A 22,012-nucleotide genomic window follows, 5' to 3' on the forward strand; every position below is an offset into this window, starting at 1 on the left:
TATAAGACATATGATGACATCATGGGTAAAAAAAGCTGATGTTTTAATTGAAGAAATGTGCAGATCAGCATCTTAGTCCTCTTTCAGTGACATCAGAAGCAACGTGCCTGTCTCCTGCAGAGCCTCCTTGCAGCAGGAGGTCCTGGAGCAGTGAACCAAAATTAACTTGCAACTTAGAGCGTTTGCTTTCAAGGGACTTCATATTTATTCCCTCATTCCTTTAATTTACCAATAGAATCTTCTCATATGACATACCATATTCTAGGCTGCAGATTCTGTCTTGACCCACACAGTACTCTCCCAAGTGGTTATGATTTCATTGATGAGGAGCAATGTGTACTTTCTATGCATTTAGCCTACGATATCTCATTCTCTGATTAATACTATTAAGAGCAACAATTTGATATATTTTATGTAGTCTGAGAGAAGAATGATTTTGATGCTGTTTTGAAATGGCAGAAATGAAGCATTTCAATTGAAAACCAGCTGGTTTGCTTCATGACCTGCTGCTCAAGGAAATTTGCCCCACTTTGAAGCAAAGTTAGACCTGTAGTTTCTTCCTTTCTTCCTTCCTGTGTTTGTTTGTTTGCTTGTTTTTAAGGAATAAGTGATTTGATCTTCTCTGTCCCTGCATGAAGAGGTAGAAAAATAAAATTTTGTTTTCACTTTCTACTTGGCAAACCTTTTCTCCTTAACAGAATACCATATATTGAACTCTTGATCTTACTGTGTAAAAAATAAAATAATTGTCTTTTATTGTGGGGCATAATTTGAATGTAGAACTTCTCACCACAGAGTGCTGTCCTCTTTGGAAACAGTAATAAGGATCTGGTACCACCACTCTCTCATCTTTTAACTGCTGTTGTGACTGGGAGAGGCAACTTCACTGTTTAAATATGGAAGAATTTCAAATTATATGAAAGTAGTGCTGCGAGGGTTTCAGTTGTTTTCAGTTTCCCAGTTAAACAAGTCTAAGTGTAATGAGCTTGATATTCCAGCTCATAGCCCCGTGAGCTCTGGAAATCAGACTGGGTTCTGTCCGTCGTACTTGCAAACACTGACAGGCAGAAAAAGCCTTTGCTTCTGCCTGCAGGATCCTGCTGTTGGTTTCTGTAGGTGGAAGAAGTTAAGAAAAACAATTGTTGGCACTGGACAGGGAGCATAAGAAAACATCTTACTTTCTCAGCTGTGCTGGCTTGTCCTGGGCTGAGAGAATGTAAAGCAGTGAAAGTGTGCCTCCATTTGCATACAGTCTGTAAAGTCACAAGTGGACAGAATTGCTCAGTGGCACGTTACCACTTTTACACGTTCTCTCTCTGAACAGAAATGAACCTCATAAATCTTAAAAAAGAAAATAATCACCAGAACCTTTCAGTCTGGAATTGGAACTGCCTTGCCTGAGCTCTCTTTATACCAGAGCTTTCTAAAGCCTTTTCATTTTAAATCCTGTCATTATAGATGATTTCACATTTCTTTTCCCTTAGCAGTAGGTTATGTCTGTGTTGGGACAGTCAGAACGGACTATTACTCTCCTATTATGTTACTAATGGTGTTAGTTGCTGAACCCAGATTCTTTGTCATTAAGCTTCAAAGAGCTGCTTTCTGGAACTGGCAGAGTTTCCATTACAGTTTTCAATTTTGGTGCAGTGTTTTAAAACGTCACATGCATTTATTTTATTTATTTAATTTTTTTTAATAGAGTATGCTTCTGCTGGCTCACTGTTTGATTACATTAATAGTAACAAAAGTGAAGAGATGGATATGGATCATATCATGACCTGGGCAACTGACATAGCTAAAGGTAAGCAAGACCAGACCAGTGATGTCTTTTATCTTACGCAGCAAAATATACAAATGGAGATACTTTCCCTATTAAGTCAGGAAAGTTTTCCTAAACCTTTTTCAAGTTGTCAAAAAAAAAAAAAAAAAAAAAAAAAAAAGACAGAAAAAGCAAAACAAATGAAAACAACAATAATACACACAAAGGACAACTACAAACAAACCCATTCACTGTTCTTTTCAATGTGTTTGTTTGTTATTCTGAATCCAAAATCATTTCTGGAGTGAAAATGCTTTCCATTAACTCATTTTATACTTCTGGTTTGCTCCTAGGTCCCAAGAGGATAATTTTGATATAGTGTAACTAGGGCATTATTATCCTTACATATTATTTGAATTGGGATATTTAAGAAAGCTGTATTTTGGCAAACATGCTGACATTCTTCACAGAATAATGCAGAGCCTTTGTGCTCTCTGTGACCATACAGGAATTAGTGTAAACTAATGAACAGTATGTTCATAACTTAGCTTCCCTGTGTAGAAAATACATTAGAGAAAATAATTAAATATGATGTTAAAAAGCATTAACATACCCATATAGGTGTTTCGAGATACATATGAGCTTAGCTTAGCTCTTTTTACTCAAAGTAGATTATGGGGACCTTTGCTTCTCCCGCAGCTGGCCTTCATGTATGTGTGTTAGCCTGTAATAGGGGCAGGAAATGGGAGCTAAAAACATGACTGCTAATAAGTGATGGCCACCTTCAGCCTGCCTAACTAGACCGTTCCTTGTTTTGTGTAGGCATGCACTACTTACACATGGAAGCTCCAGTCAAAGTAATCCACAGAGATCTGAAGTCCAGGAATGGTAAAGTAGCAATAAAAACAATAAAATGTTCTGTATTTAATTCTCGTTGTTATTGCTGTGATTGAGTCTGTACCTGAGCTTTGTGAATGTGCAGAACTAACACCTTGGCTGTCATCAAGCTGCACTGGCCTTTGCTGAGGCAGAGATAAGCCTGTTCCCTTGTCACTCCTCCTCTGCATCCTGACACTGTTGGTTCTGTTACTGTCCTGGCATCATTTAGAGCACTGCGGAGGGCTCTTTTCAAGTTGTATCTGGCTGACCACAATAGTGTCCATCCTATCAGCTGTCAGACATTGCCTGGATATCCCTCACTTGGTTTTTCTATTTGAAAATATTGAGTACCATGAAGGACTCTTATTCACTGGACATAATAAGCTGGATAAGGCCAGTTATTTCTGGTCTGAAAGTCTTGTCTTAATCGTGGTCTGCTTTTGTGTAATGAATACTCAGTGTGCATTGCACTGTTTTAGACTATACTTGGCAGTTGATAACTGTTCATGAAACTTGCTAAATACTGATTTGAAATGAAGCATGAACTACTAATGGGACAGGAGGAATACAGATATTAATAGTGCATGCAGAGTGATAATAGTCACGAAAAACTATTTACTTATTTTTTTATTTAAATTAACAAATCTTCTGGAGAGTTTGTTGTTAAGATTAACTGCTACCCTGGGGATAATGGAGCTTTTCTACATTTTAGTTATAGTTGTCTTTCTACCTTTGAGCTCATCGGGACCTGAAGAGTTTTGAAGCTGTTCCGAGGCTTGCAGGGATTCAGCAGGTGTTCTCCAGAGGTGCTCAAAGAAACCAGGACAATCATGCATATTTGTGCATCCTGTGCCAACATTTTTCTTGATAAAGTGAACTTCTTTTTGCTGTGAAAATGTATTGCATTTGTTTTTAGTAGCATTCCTGTAACCTGTTGTTTTTTCATTTGTAGTTGTTATAGCTGCTGATGGTGTGTTAAAGGTATGAACACTTTAATTATATTAATTATGTGAGAGATCCTGCTGCGTGACTCGATATTTTGATGACTAGTAAATGAGGTTCATGCTCTACTATCTGTTTATTTCTGCCAGATCTGTGATTTTGGTGCCTCAAGGTTCCATTCACATACAACACACATGTCATTAGTGGGTACTTTTCCATGGATGGCCCCAGAAGTTATTCAAAGTCTTCCAGTGTCTGAGACGTGTGACACGTATTCATACGGAGTGGTGAGTGCCTTTTTTTTCTCTATGCACAGAAGCAGAACTCCAGTGTGATAGAAGTCATGGGATGCAAGAACAACAATTTTGAATAAGGACAACAACAGAAATCACACTTTTTCAGGACTGACCCATAATTCATAATTATGTGCTTGAAAATGACAGGAAGAGCAGCATCTTGCATGTTTAATAAGATACTGATCTGATTAGATTAGCAGCATGCCAGCGTGGGAAATGCAAGTGTTACCACAAGTATTTAGCATATGTCAGAAGGCTTGCAGGAGCTACCGAGCAATCTGCATCATTAATCTCTGCTTATGTTTCAGTGAAATAAGAGGGAAAAGTTGTAATAGGTATATACCAGGGCTGTCCATAAAACAGGGTGTCACCAAGCTAAGATGAAAAAGGAGGCCACTTTTCCATGTTTGAGTGTTTAAATGACCCTGCTGTCGTTATCAGGTAGCTGAGAGAACCTCCACCTCTAGTGGAGGTAGAGGCTTAATCTAAAAATACAGCATGGGTCTGCCTTTTATGCAAAGGGAAAGTAATCAGTTACAATGCATCAGAATGTCAGGTTTGCAGGTACAACTGTGAGTTATTTTACTCTGTCCGCAGTCAAATTCTGTTATGTTTTTACTTTACAGTGTGAAATAGACAAGAAATAACTGTCCTTGTTAGACCAGTTCTGAGCCAGGCCCCAGAGTCTTTCTATTACAACAGTACTTAAGGGGAAAAGAGAAAGGAAGCAATGTCCTTGTCTGTGTATGGATCTGTGTGCATAGCTTTTTGATTTTTGGGTTCAGCAGTGAGTTGTTGTTTCAGTACCTTTTTCTCTTTGAAGAACTGATAGAGATGTAAGGTTGGTTGGTTTAAGCTAGTGTCTCTGACCATGCATAGCTAAGCTGATGGTCCCAATAGAAAGTTAAATAAAATTCTTAATCAAACAGTTGTTCATGGTGTAAAAAAATAAAAGATGATGTGAGATATCTTGGCAATGAAAGCTGAAACTTTGTAAGGGGAGAGAAGCCTTTATTGGCAGATTTAAAGCTAACAAATATAAATGTTAATGTAAACTGTTACTGGAAGCAATCACGTATTACCCACTGAAGGATAACATTCCAATTCCACAACAAAGAAAAAATGTTAGAGGAGAAATTTTAAAAACAGCCTTACAGTTCAAAACTACTCTTATAATCATCTTGGTGTGAGTGACTTCAAGTAATATTCTGCAATTGGGAAAAAGTAAGCAATTGTTTAATATTTTATCATGTCACGTATTACCAGAGCCATAGGAACGGTATGTTGTATTGAGTTTATTTTTCCTCCTCCAAAAAGTAAACCTCCTTTGACAGCTGTGTGCTTGGAGGCAAAACTCAACTACCCTCAGTATGAGAACAGTTCAGTGTTAGTAGAATATTTTAATGTAGTTACAGGTGCATAGTGCTACTTCAGTATGTCTAATAATATCTGACCCACATTTTTAATATGTTGTTTTTGAGCTAATGTGCTCCACTGGATAGAAACTTATGAATTCTTAAGCACTTAGGAATTAATTCATCTTTGGATAACTCCAATGCCACATCTTAGTACGCCTTTGTTTTCAGTGATGTGAGGGGAGAAATGAAGAATAGCTGCAGCCCACATTCTTACTTGATAAAGTTACTGATGTTATGGAGCTGACAGAAAGCAGAACATTGTCTGAAAATAACATTAAAAGCTGGAATCTCCCTATTATAAGTGTTGGACTACTGGAGAATTTTTTAGAAGACTGAAAACAGCAACAACAACAAAAAATCTTAAAAGGAGTATTTTTTTTGTCTCAGCAAGTGATTATCATCTGTAAAAACACATTTAAAGAATGGCCTTTGGAAGTATAACATGTGCTAGCAGCTTTTGTGTTAGAGAGACAAATCTGCATTTCTTCAGTTAAAGTCTTGTTAACAAAGAACAGAATCATTTCAAATGTAAACTCGTAAGATGCTAAGAATAGATACTCTGTTCACAGTACTTGTTACCATACACATAACTTTCTTTATTTCTTTCTTTTTTTTTCCCTTTTACTTCTATAATTAAGTCTGTGATTTTAAATGTTCTGCTTGAGCCCTGTGAGCACTTTGTCCACGAAGTACCAGCCTTTCTGTCACCATATAGATCCAAGTTGCTCCTCACCTGAAATGAACTTCCCTCCCTGCAAACAGTTACATATGTCTTTGTAGATAATGTTCATATTAGTTTGTCCTGCTCTTCGTGGGTGGATGAGCAGTTCCATTTTTTCTCTTTGAGATATGTAGTAAGTAATTTATAACACAGCTTAGTAAATGCTAAAACTATATGTTACAGATTTATCAGGACACAAAGACAGATCTTGAACTTTATTTCAGCCATGCTCTGATTGTCTTTTCTAATCCATTTCAAAATGCATACTCATTTATTTCATGACGCAAATGGTCAACCCACAAATCCATTCAAATCAGTAACAGTCTCATGTCATTGTGTGCACAGCTTGAAAATGATCCTTTGCTTCTCTTCCACGTATAAAAGTGTGTGTGGAATTACAGTGTTCACTCTATAAACTGTTCTGAAATCATGAAGAAATGCTTGGGATATGTATGGAAAAAGTGTTTGTAGTGGACTGCAGTGTGTTTGTGTATCTAAGAGTATTTAATCATAGAAGGCTGTGTAGCTGAATATTTTTAAATGCGAGAACAAAAAATTAAAAGCATTAATTGACTATTGGTACGTTGACACTGAAGTTCAATGTAGCAGCTGTTGTGCTCCTAGCAATAGTTCATACATTGCTTTAGCTATGAGGACATAGGTTATTTATAGAGGGAATGTTGGCCAGCTCCAGGGGCTATCCCTTATTCTTTTTGAAAAGAATTATGAGATCTTTAACTTCCACTTGGATCAATCCAGAGGAGACTGACCTAATTTTCAAAGGGCAGTACCTCCAAGAGAACAACGCTTTCTGCTTGTGCCATGCTTCTGATAATTGTAGTTCCTGAGACTCATCTGTGTGCACTTTCCTACCAAGAGAAAGTGTTTTCAGATTTTCTGAGTGTGAAGTTTTCTTCTTCAGATCACTCATTTGGATGTTTCCTGTCCTCTGTGGCTGTTATTGGCTTTGTACTGGGGTTGAAGGGTAGGACTATTTTTCCTTTCTTCTTTAGATTATTGTCATGTAGTTGACAGAGCGAGAACTGAAATGCACAGTTCAGCTGGCAGAACTGAGGACATATCAGTCTTATTCTTAGCTTCATGTATGGGATGAACATTCGTATCTTTAAGTCTCACTCTGTTTCTCTGCATGCAAAGAAGAGCCTAACATCTTCAGAGCCCACAGCTTACAAACCGTTGCATTAAATGATCTTGCTTTGTTTTCCGTCATCCTGTCTGGCATTGCTATTTCACTGTGAACACCTGCTGTCTGTCGTCATAGGGATGTTATGTGATCAGGAAAGCTGGTGATCCTTACCATCAAAGATGGGAAGGGAAGTGAATCATTTCAGTGTCCCAATTAAATTATACCAGAATTGGAAGACAGATTAATTTTCATATAAGGTGAGCTGCAAATTTAGTTCTGAAAATGATCAGTGTGAATCTTGAGGGGGTGGGGGTGGGGGGGGATAAAAAAGGCCAAGATCAGGGTAAGTCAGATTGAGGTGCACTTTTTGTGGCTGCATGACTGTAATGACATGAAGCATCAAACACTAATGCAGAAGATACAATTTGCTGTTTGCATTTTTTCATCTCAGCTGATGTTTCAGAGTATCTAATTCATGAGCTGGGTTGAAAGTTCTCTAAAACTGGATACTTAAATGTCACCCTTGGGAGGAAAGTCTTAAGCTACACCACTAGCCTGGATATGAAGTTTGCTTTGTAGTAAGAATGTTGCTTTAAACTTGCATAAATAAATGCAAGGATTTATTTATTTATTTATTTATTTTTTAAATCTTCTTATATTATTAGTGAAAAACAAGGCATTATGAAAAAAAAATGTGTCTTGTGAGATTGCTGTTCACTCAAACTTTGTGTAGTCTTGAAGTGTTTCAAGTAATCACGGTTGGTTTAGAAAAGTAGTGATCCGTACTGGCAGTGGAAATAAACACTAAAGGTGTCATGATGTGGGAATTCAGTACAAAATGTACTGCACAGACTTGCATGCATGAATGAAACTAGACGATTCTTCTGAAAGAAAAATGGCAGAACAGTGGAGTTTTCCAGCTCAAGGTTCTTGGCAATATTTAACATGTACTTCATTGTATTCTTTTCTTGGGACATGTATTTAGATACTTCTCTGTCTGATGTGCAGACTTGGATTTCTTTGTGGTTTCCTGTTAGATACATTCAGATGAGATGGTTCTGCAAGGCTGCTCAGCTTGTGTGTTTGATTTGGTCCAGGCATTTTTGGTTTTGTACACTGCTTTCTGGACTGAAGTCCATCAGGCTGCTAAATTATTTCATTCTCTCACAGCTAAATTTCCTATCTCTACCAGCAGAGAGGTAATAATTGGACTTAGAAATGAAAATGTTTTTTTTGTTTGTTTGTTTGTTTTTTTCTTCTGAAGAGAGTGAGTTGAGGAAAACAGCAGAATTGAATGCCCCAGTGAATAGCCTTCCTCGTATATTTCTTATGTATGGAAAAATGTTCTTTTACTTAGTTTTCCAAGATGCACTTACCTTTACTGATAAGTTTTCTGACTGAAGCAGAATTGTTCAAATAGGTCCATTGATGGAACCCTGTTCACTTGATTAAAGGCCCAAATCTGCTTCAATGCATTTCTTTTTTTCTGCTTGAGCAGCATCTGCCAATGTTCTCGTGTTTTTCTTCTAATTACCTTCGTAGTTGGCCAGAATCCATTCAAAACGATGTATCTGCAATGAACCTGGGTAGTAACCCAGTCGGTGAGGATATAGGGACTTGCCTAAGGACCATAATACATTTAGTCACATGCTAAATTATTGATGTATTTTGTTGCTGTTGTGCTTGGTATGCAAATGGAAGAAGTTTCTATGTAGATATTGGTAACGAGAGATATGTATGAAGATTCTGATAAAAATAGAGGCAAACACAAGTGAAGGTTCAAAGTGCTTGTTAATTTAATTGAATGCCAATATGTTGTCCTCGAGGCAGAAAACAAGTTGGATTCATTGACGTGCATCATTTTAGTGATGCCAGACTCTTTTCTACAAAGTACCTGAGATTCTTACGCTAAAAAGTTAGAATGTCTTTCTGTATGTAAGAATAGTGTGTCCATAAGATACAGGGAGAGAACAGAATTATCATCGATATGTTATATATTGTATGGCTTAACATAATCATGTATTTGGAGATAGACAATTATGGTTTCTTTGCAAAATTATATTTGCTATTTTTTTAGGCTTATAATAGGAGTAAAATACCCTATGGATCACATTCTGACTACAGAAAAGCACTAGTTGCAATCATATAGAAATATTTTTAAATGCAAGATGACTGCAAGGCAAAGATGTGTCTAGCTAGGGCTGAGAAGGATAGGAGGAGTTCACTATCTTCCCAAGTCTCAACTGCCAAATATGAACCTTATAATGTACAAAGAAAGTAAAAATGCATTTTCTTTGGCTCTCACAAAATTGCAGACATTAGACCCCACACAACCTAGTTTTTTACTGTAGAGGAAAAAGCGGAAACATTCAAATTAATTTAGCAAGAGGATCTTGCACACAAACACTGGTCCAAGTTCCTGCAAATGGAAACCGGTTGCCTGATAATTGGGTACAGAATAGTGCTGTATCAAGGTTTAATAATGTATTTAAAATACAAAGTGCAGAAATAAAAATTCTTTTCTTTCTCTCTGTTCCAGGTTCTCTGGGAGATGCTAACAAGGGAGGTCCCCTTTAAAGGCTTGGAAGGATTACAAGTAGCTTGGCTTGTAGTGGAAAAAAACGAGGTAAGACTACGTTTCTACATTCAGGTACATAGATCAGAAAACAGTATTGGGGTTTTGCAAAAGACTTTTTCATCTTCTTCAAATTGAAAGTAAGTTCACGCGTATGGAAAGATTAGCAGTAGGAGCTAACACAAAGGGTCAAAGTGATGTTATTCCTCATGAATGGACCCTTTACATCTAATTGTTGCAGCTTCACGTCGTGATGCTGTAGATCAAAAATTGTACAAGTACTGTACTAGTTTCTCAGTCTCAATTGTAAAACCTAGGGGTTTGTTCTTAGTGATGAAAGAAGCCATTGCGTCCAAGGTAGGGGAACAGTTTAACTCCATCTCCTGCGTTTAGGACATCTTTTTACTGGCCGGGAGTTGATATATCTGTAAGAGACCTTCAGCTACTTCAACTTAACTCTCCCAGCAGGAGTCACTATAGTACAAGAAACTGCCGCTTAGATGAAAATTTCAAAAATAAAAGAAGAAAAAATAGTTTTAAAAAAAGAGAGAAATTACAGTTTTGCCACCTACGTTCAACACTACATTGAAGATGAGCTCCTCACTGGTATCGGCAAGGCTGCGGCATAGCTGCAAGCCTCCTCATGCAGAGTCTTTCCATTTCAAAAGCACTTCAGTGGTGTAAACACCGTTTGTACAGTGTCCCCAGCCTCGCTTTTCTTCTTCTCACAAATTGAGGCTTTCAGTTAGTTGGACATGTGAGCGTATATCTGAACACATAGTCCCTTGATATCAAAGAGAGTAACTACATTTAAAAAACATTTAAAGTTGTGACTGTACCACACACAGACAAGCATGGAAATCCTCCACAAAGATGAAACCTCCTCTATCTAGACACAGCGGAAGCTTGGGAAACATTACAATGGCGAGGCAGTGACTGTGTAATACAGATTTCTATTATTCTACATAAACTGTTTCTCAAAATACTTCAGAGTTAAATAGTGGAGTTAGGTTTCCTCCTCTTAGTTTAATATTTTTTGCTGTTGACTATTTTTTGTTTCCATTGCTTTTTTTTTTTTTTTTTTTAAACTTATATTTGAGAACTGGATTAATTCCAGTGGGCAACACTGATGTACTGATTAGTTGGAAATGCTACATTACCAGTCTGAAGGTTATGACCATGGTCTTCTACAGTGTTTATCAGAGCAGGAGGTACGGTGGGACTCTTTCTCCTAGTTTAGGGAAAGCCTTATTATATCAGTTTGAAGAAGGTGGAACCAGTGAGCAGTGCTATGTTCTGTTATGTGCAATTTTATGTAAGTGGTACAGAGTGGCACTGATAACATTGTAAAGAGATTGTCCTATGCTTAAAGATGATAGAGATACAATGAACGTTTCTCTGCAGTTTCCCAGAGCAGGGAACTGTGTAAAATACAGCATGAGCAAATTGTGGACATAACAACTCTTTTACTCATGGCTGGAGGAACTTAAGTGTTGAGATTTTCAAAGCCAGCTATGTAGTGCCAGGTGTCACTAGCCTGTTGCCACCATCTTCTTTGTAATGGTGCCAGGAAACTTTCAGAGCATGAACTTGCTTATATAGATTTTATTTTCTCTGACCATGACTTGGGGACCATGTTCAGTGTATGCCTTGTAAGAGTTGGCGTACATTACTTTTATTTTCTCCATAGTTTCTATGTCCTGAAGCAAGTATGAGGATCAGGTTCAACCCTCAGTTTCATCTACTGACATTAATAGACTTGCATGGATCTACTTCACAACAGAATTAAGTCACTGTTGAGCTAGGCCTTCATTCTTTTCACTCTAAGTCTCTTGTTAAAATCAGTGAGGGACTGAGGCCAAAGCATAATTACTTAGGTTGAAAAGTCCCACTTTGCAAATCTGGAGTGAAAGAAACAAAATGGATTTTAAGGATTTTGTATGGGTCCTTTCCAGGGCTCTGCATAATTTCACAATGGAAGTTTTATTTTGGTACAGTTTTTATATAAATATATAATTTTAATTCAGAAAAGAAAAGCACGTGAATTCATATTATACTAGGCATAATCCCATACAAAATTACAAATGAAAAATGTCTTTTCTATTACAATCTGATAGCTTTGGAACCTGCTACCTCTATATTCCATGGCAGATAACATTCTGCACAAGTGAGACACATGTAAATGAGGACTACAGCTTATTTTCTACCTCCTGGAACTCTGAGGGTTACAGACAAATACTGCAGAAAGATGAGGCAGTGTATTTTTAGGGTAATGACTCAACCAGAGATCAAGTGCCAGTACAATTTGTTTATGCATTGTACAAATTTCTTTGTATTTCTTGCATAGAAAGCTTTGTGCCTTAAGGTATTTACATTATTAAAATAATCAGATTCCTGCAGTGCCCTGACCCTGTATGTCATATTTCCTGTTTTCATGGTATTCAAATGCTTGTATAGCAGAATTTGTTAACTCTTTGGCTTGTAAGGCTTTGCAGTAATACAGTGGTACAAAACTTGGCAGTTGCTTTGATTTACTTCAGAAATTTCAAGAGTAGGAATAATCAAAGGGTCTTCCTGGTAGGTTCGACTGGACAGGTTCAGGTTCTCACCTGCTGTAGAACATTTTTTCCAACTTGATTTCCTTATATTTGGACCCACTTGCACTGCAGAACAGCTTTTCGTCTTTTTTTTTTTTTTTTTTAAACTTAGTGTGAAGCATCTGAAGTAAGTTAGTTACATCAGTGAGAACAAAGGCATCACCTTTTATGTATAATGCTGTTGGGATACACATATGAGCAACTGGAGAGTCTTGGGTGTTTGTGTGTGTATTTGACAATGGAATTGGTTTTAGGGTTTGCAAAGGGAGGCATAGTCTTTAAGCTACGTGTTGTCTAATACTCACTGAACAAATACTTTTCATGGCTTAAAACTCTCAGCAAAAGAAATGAAGCCAGCTTCAAAGTAATTCTCTGTGGTCAGTGGACCTGGCTGTAACCAGCAACTCTTTGTCTTGCGTCATCAGAAAATATTTATCTGAGTTCACTGTGCTCTATGAGTGCTCTCTGAGATCTGCATGTCCTCATTAATCGTTCTGACCACAGGCTTATGAAATGTCTCTTGTGTCATTTAGAGCTTCACTTAACTCTATAAATGAATGAATGTACTCTCTATTTCAGCCATTTGGTATATCAAAATTCACTAGTGTTGTATATCTGTATGGGAGAAAGGAATTAAACCAGGCCGTACATTATGCCTATTTTGATAAGCATCTTAAAATACCATGCAGTGCAGTAGTTATGTCTACAAATTATGATATATTAGTATTAAAATCTCTTTACCTCATTTTTATTTTCTTGTCTCCTAGTTTTCATGAGCAACTCAATCGGTTTATTTGTTCCTTTCCTTCTTTATAAATATATTAATTAACAGCACATCTTACTAGTGTTAGCCTTTTTTTTTTTTTATGTCAGTCATCAGTTTTGTATTATGTTTAAATGAAAGAAGAGCATATCTCACTTCTTTTAATTGCTCTGTTTTTATAGGAAATATATTATTAGCACCTTAAGGGGAAATGTTTCTATTAACTGTCACGTTCTATCTCCATTAGAGATTAACCATTCCAAGCAGTTGTCCCAGAAGTTTTGCAGAACTGATGCATCAGTGTTGGGAAGCTGATTCAAAGGTAATTTAATATTTGTTATATTCTATATCCTTCACCTCTTATTTTTCTGTGTATGTTAAGCTATCTTTGGAGGACAAGTCTGAGCTAACAAGAATATTAGATTCACAAAAATATTAGCTGGGGATGTCTTTTCACAATATTGTATATTTGAAAAGTACATATTTATGTATTTATACTTAAATGTGTTTCTGTCCTTTTAATCAAGTGTTGTTACTCTAAATTGCCTTACTACAGAGATTGCAAATAGGGTAAGGTGGCCGTTTTTAATCAAGAGAAAAATAATTTTGTTTTTCTTATTTCAGTAGTCAATCCTTCTTGCATGTTTGTGAGTAATACATTTCAAATACCTATTTCAAGGGTCCAGTTTTGATTTTTTTCTTGCACTGGAAATGTATGAAGTATAAATTAATCCACAGAATACGGGTAGTAATGGCAGAAACACATTCAAGATTAACATTTTAAAATGTCCTCGTCCTTTCCCCTAGGACACTGAATAATTAATTTCATGACAATTATACTGTAATAGTATAGTAATGGAAGTACTGCAGTATACTGCTTAACTTTCCCCTATAAATCAGAAGAGAAATGAAAGACTATATTTGCTCAGTAAATACTTTTGTAGATCCTGGCAATTACCTTCCTTAAATTGGCCCTGCTACCATCCTGTTACATGTAAAACTGGCTGGAAAGAACCTGCGGGCATACCAGTTCTGAGACCAAGTGTCAGGAGATATTTTATTTTGCCTGTGAGGGTACTTAGGAGAGGAAAGGACAGTTAAGGATAGGAAATTTTGCACTTTTTTTCAAGTCAAGGCACCAGGAAGACCTCTTAGTTACTGAAAACTCAGAAGAAAGTGCACTGCAACTTCAGAGACTCCAAGATTAATAACAAAATGAATTATAGCACTTAGGTGGCTTAACTCCAGAACATATTATCACTGGAAACTAATCACAGGAGAGCAGTATGAGAGTGGAGATTTCCCTTCTTTTTCATTTTTGTTCAATTTTATTTTTGAAGCAAGGAACTGCTTCCTGCAGAATGGATTTAGAAGTTTGAGATCATCAGCAATATGGTTTCTAAATGAATGCCCATTTAAATGCTACTCCCTTAATAATAGTCCTTTTTCTCCTCTCCGCAGAGGCAAGGGGAGAAAAATGCTTTCGATCTTTGAACATGTAATGGGGCTGTTTAAGTTCTAGGTCAGTAATTATTGAAGAGCCCTTCCTAGCGGTAACTACACGTCTTATTAATAAAACTACTCAATAAGCATCACTATTAAAGGCTGCAGAAGAATTTTTGGATCTTTTAGAGTGTGCATTGCTGCACATACTAGGCCAGCTTGCTCTTTAGATTGCTTTAACCAGATATATGGGAGTCTGGAATTCTGTTGCTGTATTTGCAGGAAAGAGAGGGATCTGCACATTGAAAACAGGGATGCCTGAGAAATTGACCTGGGTTTTAACTGAGTTTCTGGGATTGTTGTTCCTAGATGCATCTCTGGTGTGTGTAAAGAGCAAATACAAGCTTGGCTGAATTTTTCTGATAGTCTGCTCTTCACTGCTTCTTTTTTGATTCAGCTTCTCATTTGTTAAGCAATTATAAATGCATTGTTCACATGACTGAAATGGAGTAATCTCTGGTCACATTTTGGGCATGTGACTGACAAACTCGGTCACGTGTTGGGAAAGGATCAGTACTTAACAGCTATCAGAATGCCTTGATAAAAGGCTGTGAGGCCTGCTTGAGCCAAAAGATGGAGCACATTCCTCTAAAATGCCGCACTGTGCAGTTTTTCCTTTGGCCAGGATTAGCTTAAGAAAATCGGTGGTAGATGTATGAACTGGTTACTGAAGGTCAAGTGAGAATGTCAACTGCTCAAAAGCAATTGCTCATATTCATAATTTCAGCTCACAGAAAGCCTGAGGTATCTTTATGTGACTTAGCCCTGGGAAAAGAGGGATGTGCTTTTACTGTGGGGCTAAGGAGTAAACTTAGAGAGCTGCTGTAAAGCAGCTGCAGTATCAGATGCTGCTCACACTGTAACCTTGACATGGGAATTAATGCAGTTATTAACTGTGCTTTGAATTTCTAAAAATTTGTTTATTCTTGGAGGAAAATGTCCATAGTGTGCTGCTCCAGGTGATATATATTTAGAGTCTTCACACAGTTTAAGCTGTGCAAGTGAAGCAGTCATTGGTGGGTTCGAAGTATTTTACTAAAATGCTAAGTACTAATTACTCTAAATCAGTAATTATTTAATAATTTCTGTGGTAACTGAGTATCTTAAATTAACAAATGTAAGATCCCTATGAAAAAAGCAACTTTTGCTTGGGTACTAGAAAATTGTACAAAGGTTGCTCATCACTAATGCTTTCATCTACTGGGGGCACCTGCTTTGGAAACACAGGTGAGTGCATGTTTCTCATTTCCTCTGTTCCTTCAGTTTAACCCCACTTTAACATCAGAGATGATTGCAAATTATTGAATGTTATGATGGAACTCAGAAATCTGAGAACAGAGGGGCAGCAATAAAGGAAAGGCATATGGTATAAATATCCTGGTTTTACGCAGATGCGTTTAGTAAGAAATACTGAGTGGAAGGAAATAGTGAAAGCATTAGCCAGAACTATTTCTGGAGAAGTATATATATTTTAAAGATTTTTTGCATGATACATCACAGATATGAAGGGAAACAATTTTCAAAGGTGACTCATGCCTTGATATTTTGAGTCTATTACAAGGTATCATTTATGATGCCCAGCTTCCTGGGAAGTACCAAGCAGCTGTCCATTGGAAATAAGACTTTTTTTAAAAAATAAAGATAAAGCTCCTCAGCTTCAGTTTCCAACTTCAGCAATCACCTCTTGCCAGTTTTACCTAAGGTATTAGTCTGCACCTAGTGTGCACGTATTAAATCTGAAATCTTCATCCCCCTTGAGGGAAGAAACTGACAAAAACACATGCCAGTGTAGGCCTGTGTCTTGCTGTTAGCTGCACCTCCAGAAAAAGCTGTTACCTGTATGTCTGACATCTGTAAAACTGGCAGGATAGCTGACAGCTGTTCGCAGAAACTGCACAGCCAGAGAAAAGCTTTGTGAGTACAGTGACTGTACAGTTGTTCCAGCTGCAGTCCTGCAACACAACATCTCCTTTTCAGCCTGTAAAGATTTGCTGAATACCAGCTTGGTCCTGCTCTGTGTAGGACCAACAGAGTGTGTTATTGCTATTCCCAATTCAGTCTGTTGGTGCTTCAGCCTCCCTTCTTAAAAGCCCTATTCTCTGTCATTGCTATTCCAAACTCGAAATTTCCTAGGCAGGCCTGATGGCAGTGCTGATTATGTTCATTTGGTGTCCTTGGGTCCAGAAGCATCATGCATGCAAGGGGGCTGCTGCCTTCCCTGCCCTTCTGTGAGTGCATCTCTGTGGACAGGGTTCCCCACTGGGCTTTTGCACTGGGTGCACATTAACAAGTGCACATTGTGCTGCTGAAAGGCTTGTTGGGTGGTGGGTTAGAGGCTAGGCTGTACGGGCATGAGTGCTTGGGGCAGGTATGCAAAGAAACCTGAATAGCTCACCCCACTGCCCATTTGCCCAAATTCATGGAAATGGACCAAAAAGCACCAGACAAAGCCTCCAGTCACAGACGAATAATGCAGCATTACAATATAAGAGAACCTGTCTTTTTTTTTTTGTTATGCATTTGACGCTTTTTCATGCTGTTTGACATTTAAAATAAAGAAATTGTCTTCTTTTATAATGTGGAAATCACTTGGATCTTACTGGGAGAGACACCTCAGCATTGTTCCTAATTGTTTTTGTGCTCCCAAATTAAAATGCACGTTTTAATTGCGGCATCTGTAATTTTAGCAGAAATGGTATAATTAGAGGCGAGATACAGAGAGAATGCGCATCATCCCCTTATTATATATCTACATTTTGTTTCAACCTTTTGTCTCAACTTTGTCTGGAGTCTGTCAAACAGACTAACAGAGTCAGCGTTCTTTCAAGAAACGTGCTTTACTGTGGCTTTTTCAGTTATTCTCCCACTTCATAGCTTCATTTCAGGACTACAGGGGGAGCAGAAAAAGCAGAGAAGCTGTGACTGCTCTCCATAAGTGACGAATGTTGTTGCGCTATCAGCACAATGGGTGCTGGGCGTAGAGCTGGGGGCAGAAAGTTGAGAGAATGAGTCCAACACAGGACTGTTCCTATGAGCCCTGCTGGCAAAGGGGAGGCAGCATCATTTAGCCCGGATCTCTGCTTCTGCCCAGGCTACCAATGAGCTAACCAAGTGGGAGGCTTTTCTGGAAAGTGTCCTTCCCTGCAAGAACCCAGCTCTGCAGCCAGGAGCCCATTTGTGATGGGCAGCTAATAGCATCTTTGTGCATTAAGGAGTTTGTGTTACTCCCTGTAAAAGCCATCTGTCTAATGACCAGCTGCTGATAGGTCCAGCCTTCTCTCTGAGGTGCTATTTCCCTTGTTAGCTTGAGGAAAACATCATTTATAGAATGAAGAATCTGTGTAGTCGTTATTATTACTAACGTTGTTTAATGTTTTTATTGCTATCCCAGGAAGCAGCAAATGGTAATTTAGGTAGATACAGGAGAATAAGCGAAGGCTGAAGTCCTACTGCCTTATGTGACTCTTTCCAAACTTAACATTTCTTCTGTTGAAGGAATAACAAAGAAATAAGCATAAAAGACAACAACAACAAAAAAAAAAACCAACAACATTTAAAACTTCATGCTCCTGATGTAGTTGCTTGTAGTCCATCACTTTCAGCTGAACCAATGACACTACATAGTAATAGTCATATGTGAGTGCAAATGCTGATTTTTATTTTTATTATTTTTTTTCCTCAGAAAAGGCCATCATTCAAGCAGATAATTTCAATTCTGGAATCCATGTCAAACGATAGCAACCTTCCAGACCAGTGCAACTCATTCCTGCATAACAAGGCGGAGTGGAGGTAAGCTTCCTGCCTCCTGGGATGAAATGATGCAGTTTTCCTTTTTAGTGGTGCAAGTCCATGCTGTTTTCAGATGGACATCAGGCACTGATGAGGTATCGGCAGAGAAATTTCTATTTTTAGAACACGATTTGCCTTGTTGTTTTTCAAGAATGCCCAGAACGTTGTGAAACCTGTATTAGGAGCCAATACGCTTAGCCGTACACTATGTTTATTATTACATTGGTTTAGGTATCACGTTATTTATGGCTTTGTGATTCACATCTAAAAACCACCAGTGTTTTCAGTGAATGGTGAGGGCCAAACAACTCAGGTGTACGTTCTGTTTGGTGCAGTTTTGACAGGAAAAACATAGACAGCAAATGTTTATTTTAGCTAAAAAAGGACACAAAGGAATAATTTTTAAAGTCAAGCCTTTATTTGTCTTCACTTGTGTTTTGTCATAGTTGTGCATTCTTTCCCTTGCATTGACTTTGCACCCCTGCATCCAGGCCAGCCCAGCTTTTGCAAAGTGCAATTGGGGGAATGTGGGATTTTCTCTATTGCCGATCATAATTTCTAGTCAAGCACGATTATAAATGGAGATGAGGTTTGAGAAAATAGCAGCACGAGGCCCATTTTTACAGTAAAGGTGTCAGCCTGCTTTACCGGTGTGCCAAAACTTCAAAAAATGTCCCCGGAGCACATTTGTTGGTTGGAAAGCCTGCAGCCTCACAGTACATCCTGTGTTTGGAAAAGCAAATTGAAAACAGATCTGCAGAGGCAGAAGACTTTTACCAGATGATTGCACTCGGTCTATATTAAGCAGCTTGGCCCCCCTCCAGGTGAGCGGGGAGCAGAGCTATTAAAGGTGCCTTGCCTGCACTGCGGCCGCGGCAGGAGCCCGCAGAGCACGGGGACAGGAGCAGGGAAAAGGGCCTTGCAGCAAAACCCCAATCCCGTATCCCCTTCGCGGACTTCCCAGTAAAATCGAGACTTGCGCTTTTAATTGGAAGGAGTGGAAAAAGTGACTGTGAGCCGGGACGCTTCCCCGGTCACATGGCAGCAGTATAAATAGCCGGGACGGCTCCTGCCCTGACTCAGCAGCGCTCCGCCGCGGCCCCCGCACCGCCAGCACCTGCGGCGGCAGCGCGACACCTGCTGGCGGCCGCCCGCCCTGTGCCCGCCGCCGGCCCGGCCCCAGCTCCGACCTGCCGGCCCCGGCCCGCTGCTTCGGTGCTTCCTCGCGCTTTCGCTGGCCCTGGTGTGGTTCTGAATGGTTCTGCCGGTGGCACGGCTTTTGAAGAATGGCACTGTCTTCTCCCGAGTTCTGTATTACAAGGCTTGCTGTCTAAATTAAGGAAGCTCATGGTCTTGCAGCAGCAGTCAGTAAAATCAAATTGGCCAGAATGTGTTTGTGGGAATAAAACTTCGTTTTAATGATGAGCAAGTACACAAAATCTTTTAGCAAAAACAAGTATTTACTTAGATCTTACGAAGACAACAGGACAAAAGATGTTGTAGTTGTCAGTGACCTTTATGGAGGCAGTTCATTTTTTGGAGTGTGACCAAGTATTCATGTTTTCACCAAAAAAGTTCTTTTGATGCACCTAAGCTGCTGCATAAAGGAATGGTTGACAAGGTCTTAAAGGAAAGCGGGAAGTAGGAACAAAAGTTTTCTTCTGTGAAGTCAAGGCAACGTTTCTTTACCATGGAGGGTTGTGTTAACGGTACACTTGGCACATTTTATTTCTGTAAGAACAAATAACATGGAGACATGGAGATATGAGAGAGAAAAGATGAATTTGGGATTGAGCTTGATTTGCCTGAAAGCAATGATGACTTTTGAATTAAGCTAAAATGAAGACACAACTGCCAAAAGAGCACAAATCTCATGGGGACTTGTTCAGACACTGGGATAAGAGTGGTTCTCTTGTATGTGAATTCTGGTAGTTCAGATGGAAGTCATGTCTGCGTGGAGACGCTCAGGAAGGTTAAAACAAATTAATAGAAAGTATGTAAAAAAAATATGCAGGTCAAAACAGATTAAAGGCTTGTATACATAAAATGATCCCAAGGGGTAAACCAAAACAGGCTAAGACCATTTCTGAAAAGAGTTGTGCAAAAGTTTAAGGTGCTTTAACTAATGCATTGAAAAATCTTAGCTTTTACTCATGGATTTATTTATTCATTTATTTACTATCCCATCATCATTTGCAAAGAAATAACAACAGGGAAAGAATTGGGTGTGTTACTAAGAAATAGGAATTTTTAATAAAGCCTGGCCATCAGAGCACTGGATGGAGCCAGAATAAGTAAAGGTTATGCTTAACCTCCAAATTAGTGATCTGCACGTTCATGGTGATGCTGCACTTATCAAAGTGAATCAAAGCTGGGATAAGTTGGGTCACATTGTTTCCCAACCGTGTAATGTGCTCTCTGACCAGCTGGCATGGAAGCAGAATGTGCTGAATCCATACACAACTGGCACAGGTGAAAGGTTAGAATGTAATTTATCGTTTCTTTAATGCGATCTTACCGGTAAAATGTAACAAGTATTCATGCTTATATTAATAATGTTTTAATCTCCCTGTTCTATAATGTCCTTATTTTATTCCCTAACTGTTCTATGCCTCGCATTTTTATTATTAGTCGGATAAGGGCACTGTTGACACGCTGTCCTATGACTAAGTTGCACAGATCTGCCTTATGTTTAAATTCATGTTCTGTCATATCTTTGGAGCTCTTTCCCAAGTCGCTTTTACTATGGTAGGAAAAAATTGGTGTTGAAGTAATGATGTTCCAATTCAGTGAGAGATTGCATTTGTCTGCATTTAGCCATGTGTACTAACTGTGTTTCTTGAACTTGCATCCTCTCCCTACAAGTGACTGTTCAAATGATTAAAAGCAGTCATATTAGTGTATCAGTAACAATTCAAGACATATAAACAAATACCACTCATTGTTTTTAATCTGTGGCTGTTTATCATTATAATTCCTAGTGAGAGCATACACATTCCTCATTGTCACAGAATGAGATTAGTCTAGAATAAAGCAAGCAAGCTGAAACTGCAGAAGCAAACAAATACACGCTCTCTGCAATGTATAATGTTTCAAGCTGCTTCATTTATGAAGGAAGACTCATTAACTGGGCAATGTACGATAGCTTTCTCTTTTAATTACACAGTTTTATTATACAGTGGAATTATTTTCCAGAATGCGACTGTTTTTGCAGACTGACCTTCTATTATAAGAGAAGTTTCTAGCTAATGAAGAGAGGTAATTACAGCACAAAATAGACTTTTGACATATAGAAAGCTATTGTTACCAAGACATTGCTAGTGCAGAATGTTATCTAAAAGAGAGGCTTAATGTACGTATTTAACAAAATTGCAGAGTTGCATGTATGTAGCAGTGATGCCGAGACCTAAGAAAAGCAGCATGCAGCAATCCTGTATTTGTAGTTGCTGCAGTAGATTGAGGCATACATGTTGTGCTGACCAGGAAAAGTTTGTGACTGCTGTCACAATGAATGCTGGGAAAGGAGTTGCTTTCTGACCCTCTGTGCAGCGCTTTTCAATTTCATTCCTTTAGAGAATCACAAGATTTAGTCAGATTTCTGCCTAATGTACGTGTCAAAAGGT

The 22,012-nt window shown here is 38.4% G+C and overlaps 1 protein-coding gene across 3 annotated transcripts in view; it reads left to right on the forward strand.

Annotated features, from left to right (window-relative positions):
- The window catches only part of MAP3K20 (mitogen-activated protein kinase kinase kinase 20), an 85,223-nt gene that overhangs the window by 30,894 nt on the left and 32,317 nt on the right, over positions 1-22,012 (forward strand). For all 3 annotated transcript variants that reach the window (XM_072341605.1, XM_072341606.1, XM_072341607.1), the window contains 7 exons: positions 1,700-1,801; positions 2,582-2,647; positions 3,591-3,619; positions 3,730-3,867; positions 9,702-9,788; positions 13,345-13,419; positions 18,283-18,389. In XM_072341605.1, the coding sequence (XP_072197706.1) occupies positions 1,700-1,801; positions 2,582-2,647; positions 3,591-3,619; positions 3,730-3,867; positions 9,702-9,788; positions 13,345-13,419; positions 18,283-18,389 (604 nt within the window). The remainder of the gene's footprint in view (positions 1-1,699; positions 1,802-2,581; positions 2,648-3,590; positions 3,620-3,729; positions 3,868-9,701; positions 9,789-13,344; positions 13,420-18,282; positions 18,390-22,012) is intronic.

Source organism: Excalfactoria chinensis, chromosome 7 (assembly GCF_039878825.1).
Source record: "Excalfactoria chinensis isolate bCotChi1 chromosome 7, bCotChi1.hap2, whole genome shotgun sequence".
Lineage (NCBI taxonomy): Eukaryota > Metazoa > Chordata > Aves > Galliformes > Phasianidae > Excalfactoria > Excalfactoria chinensis.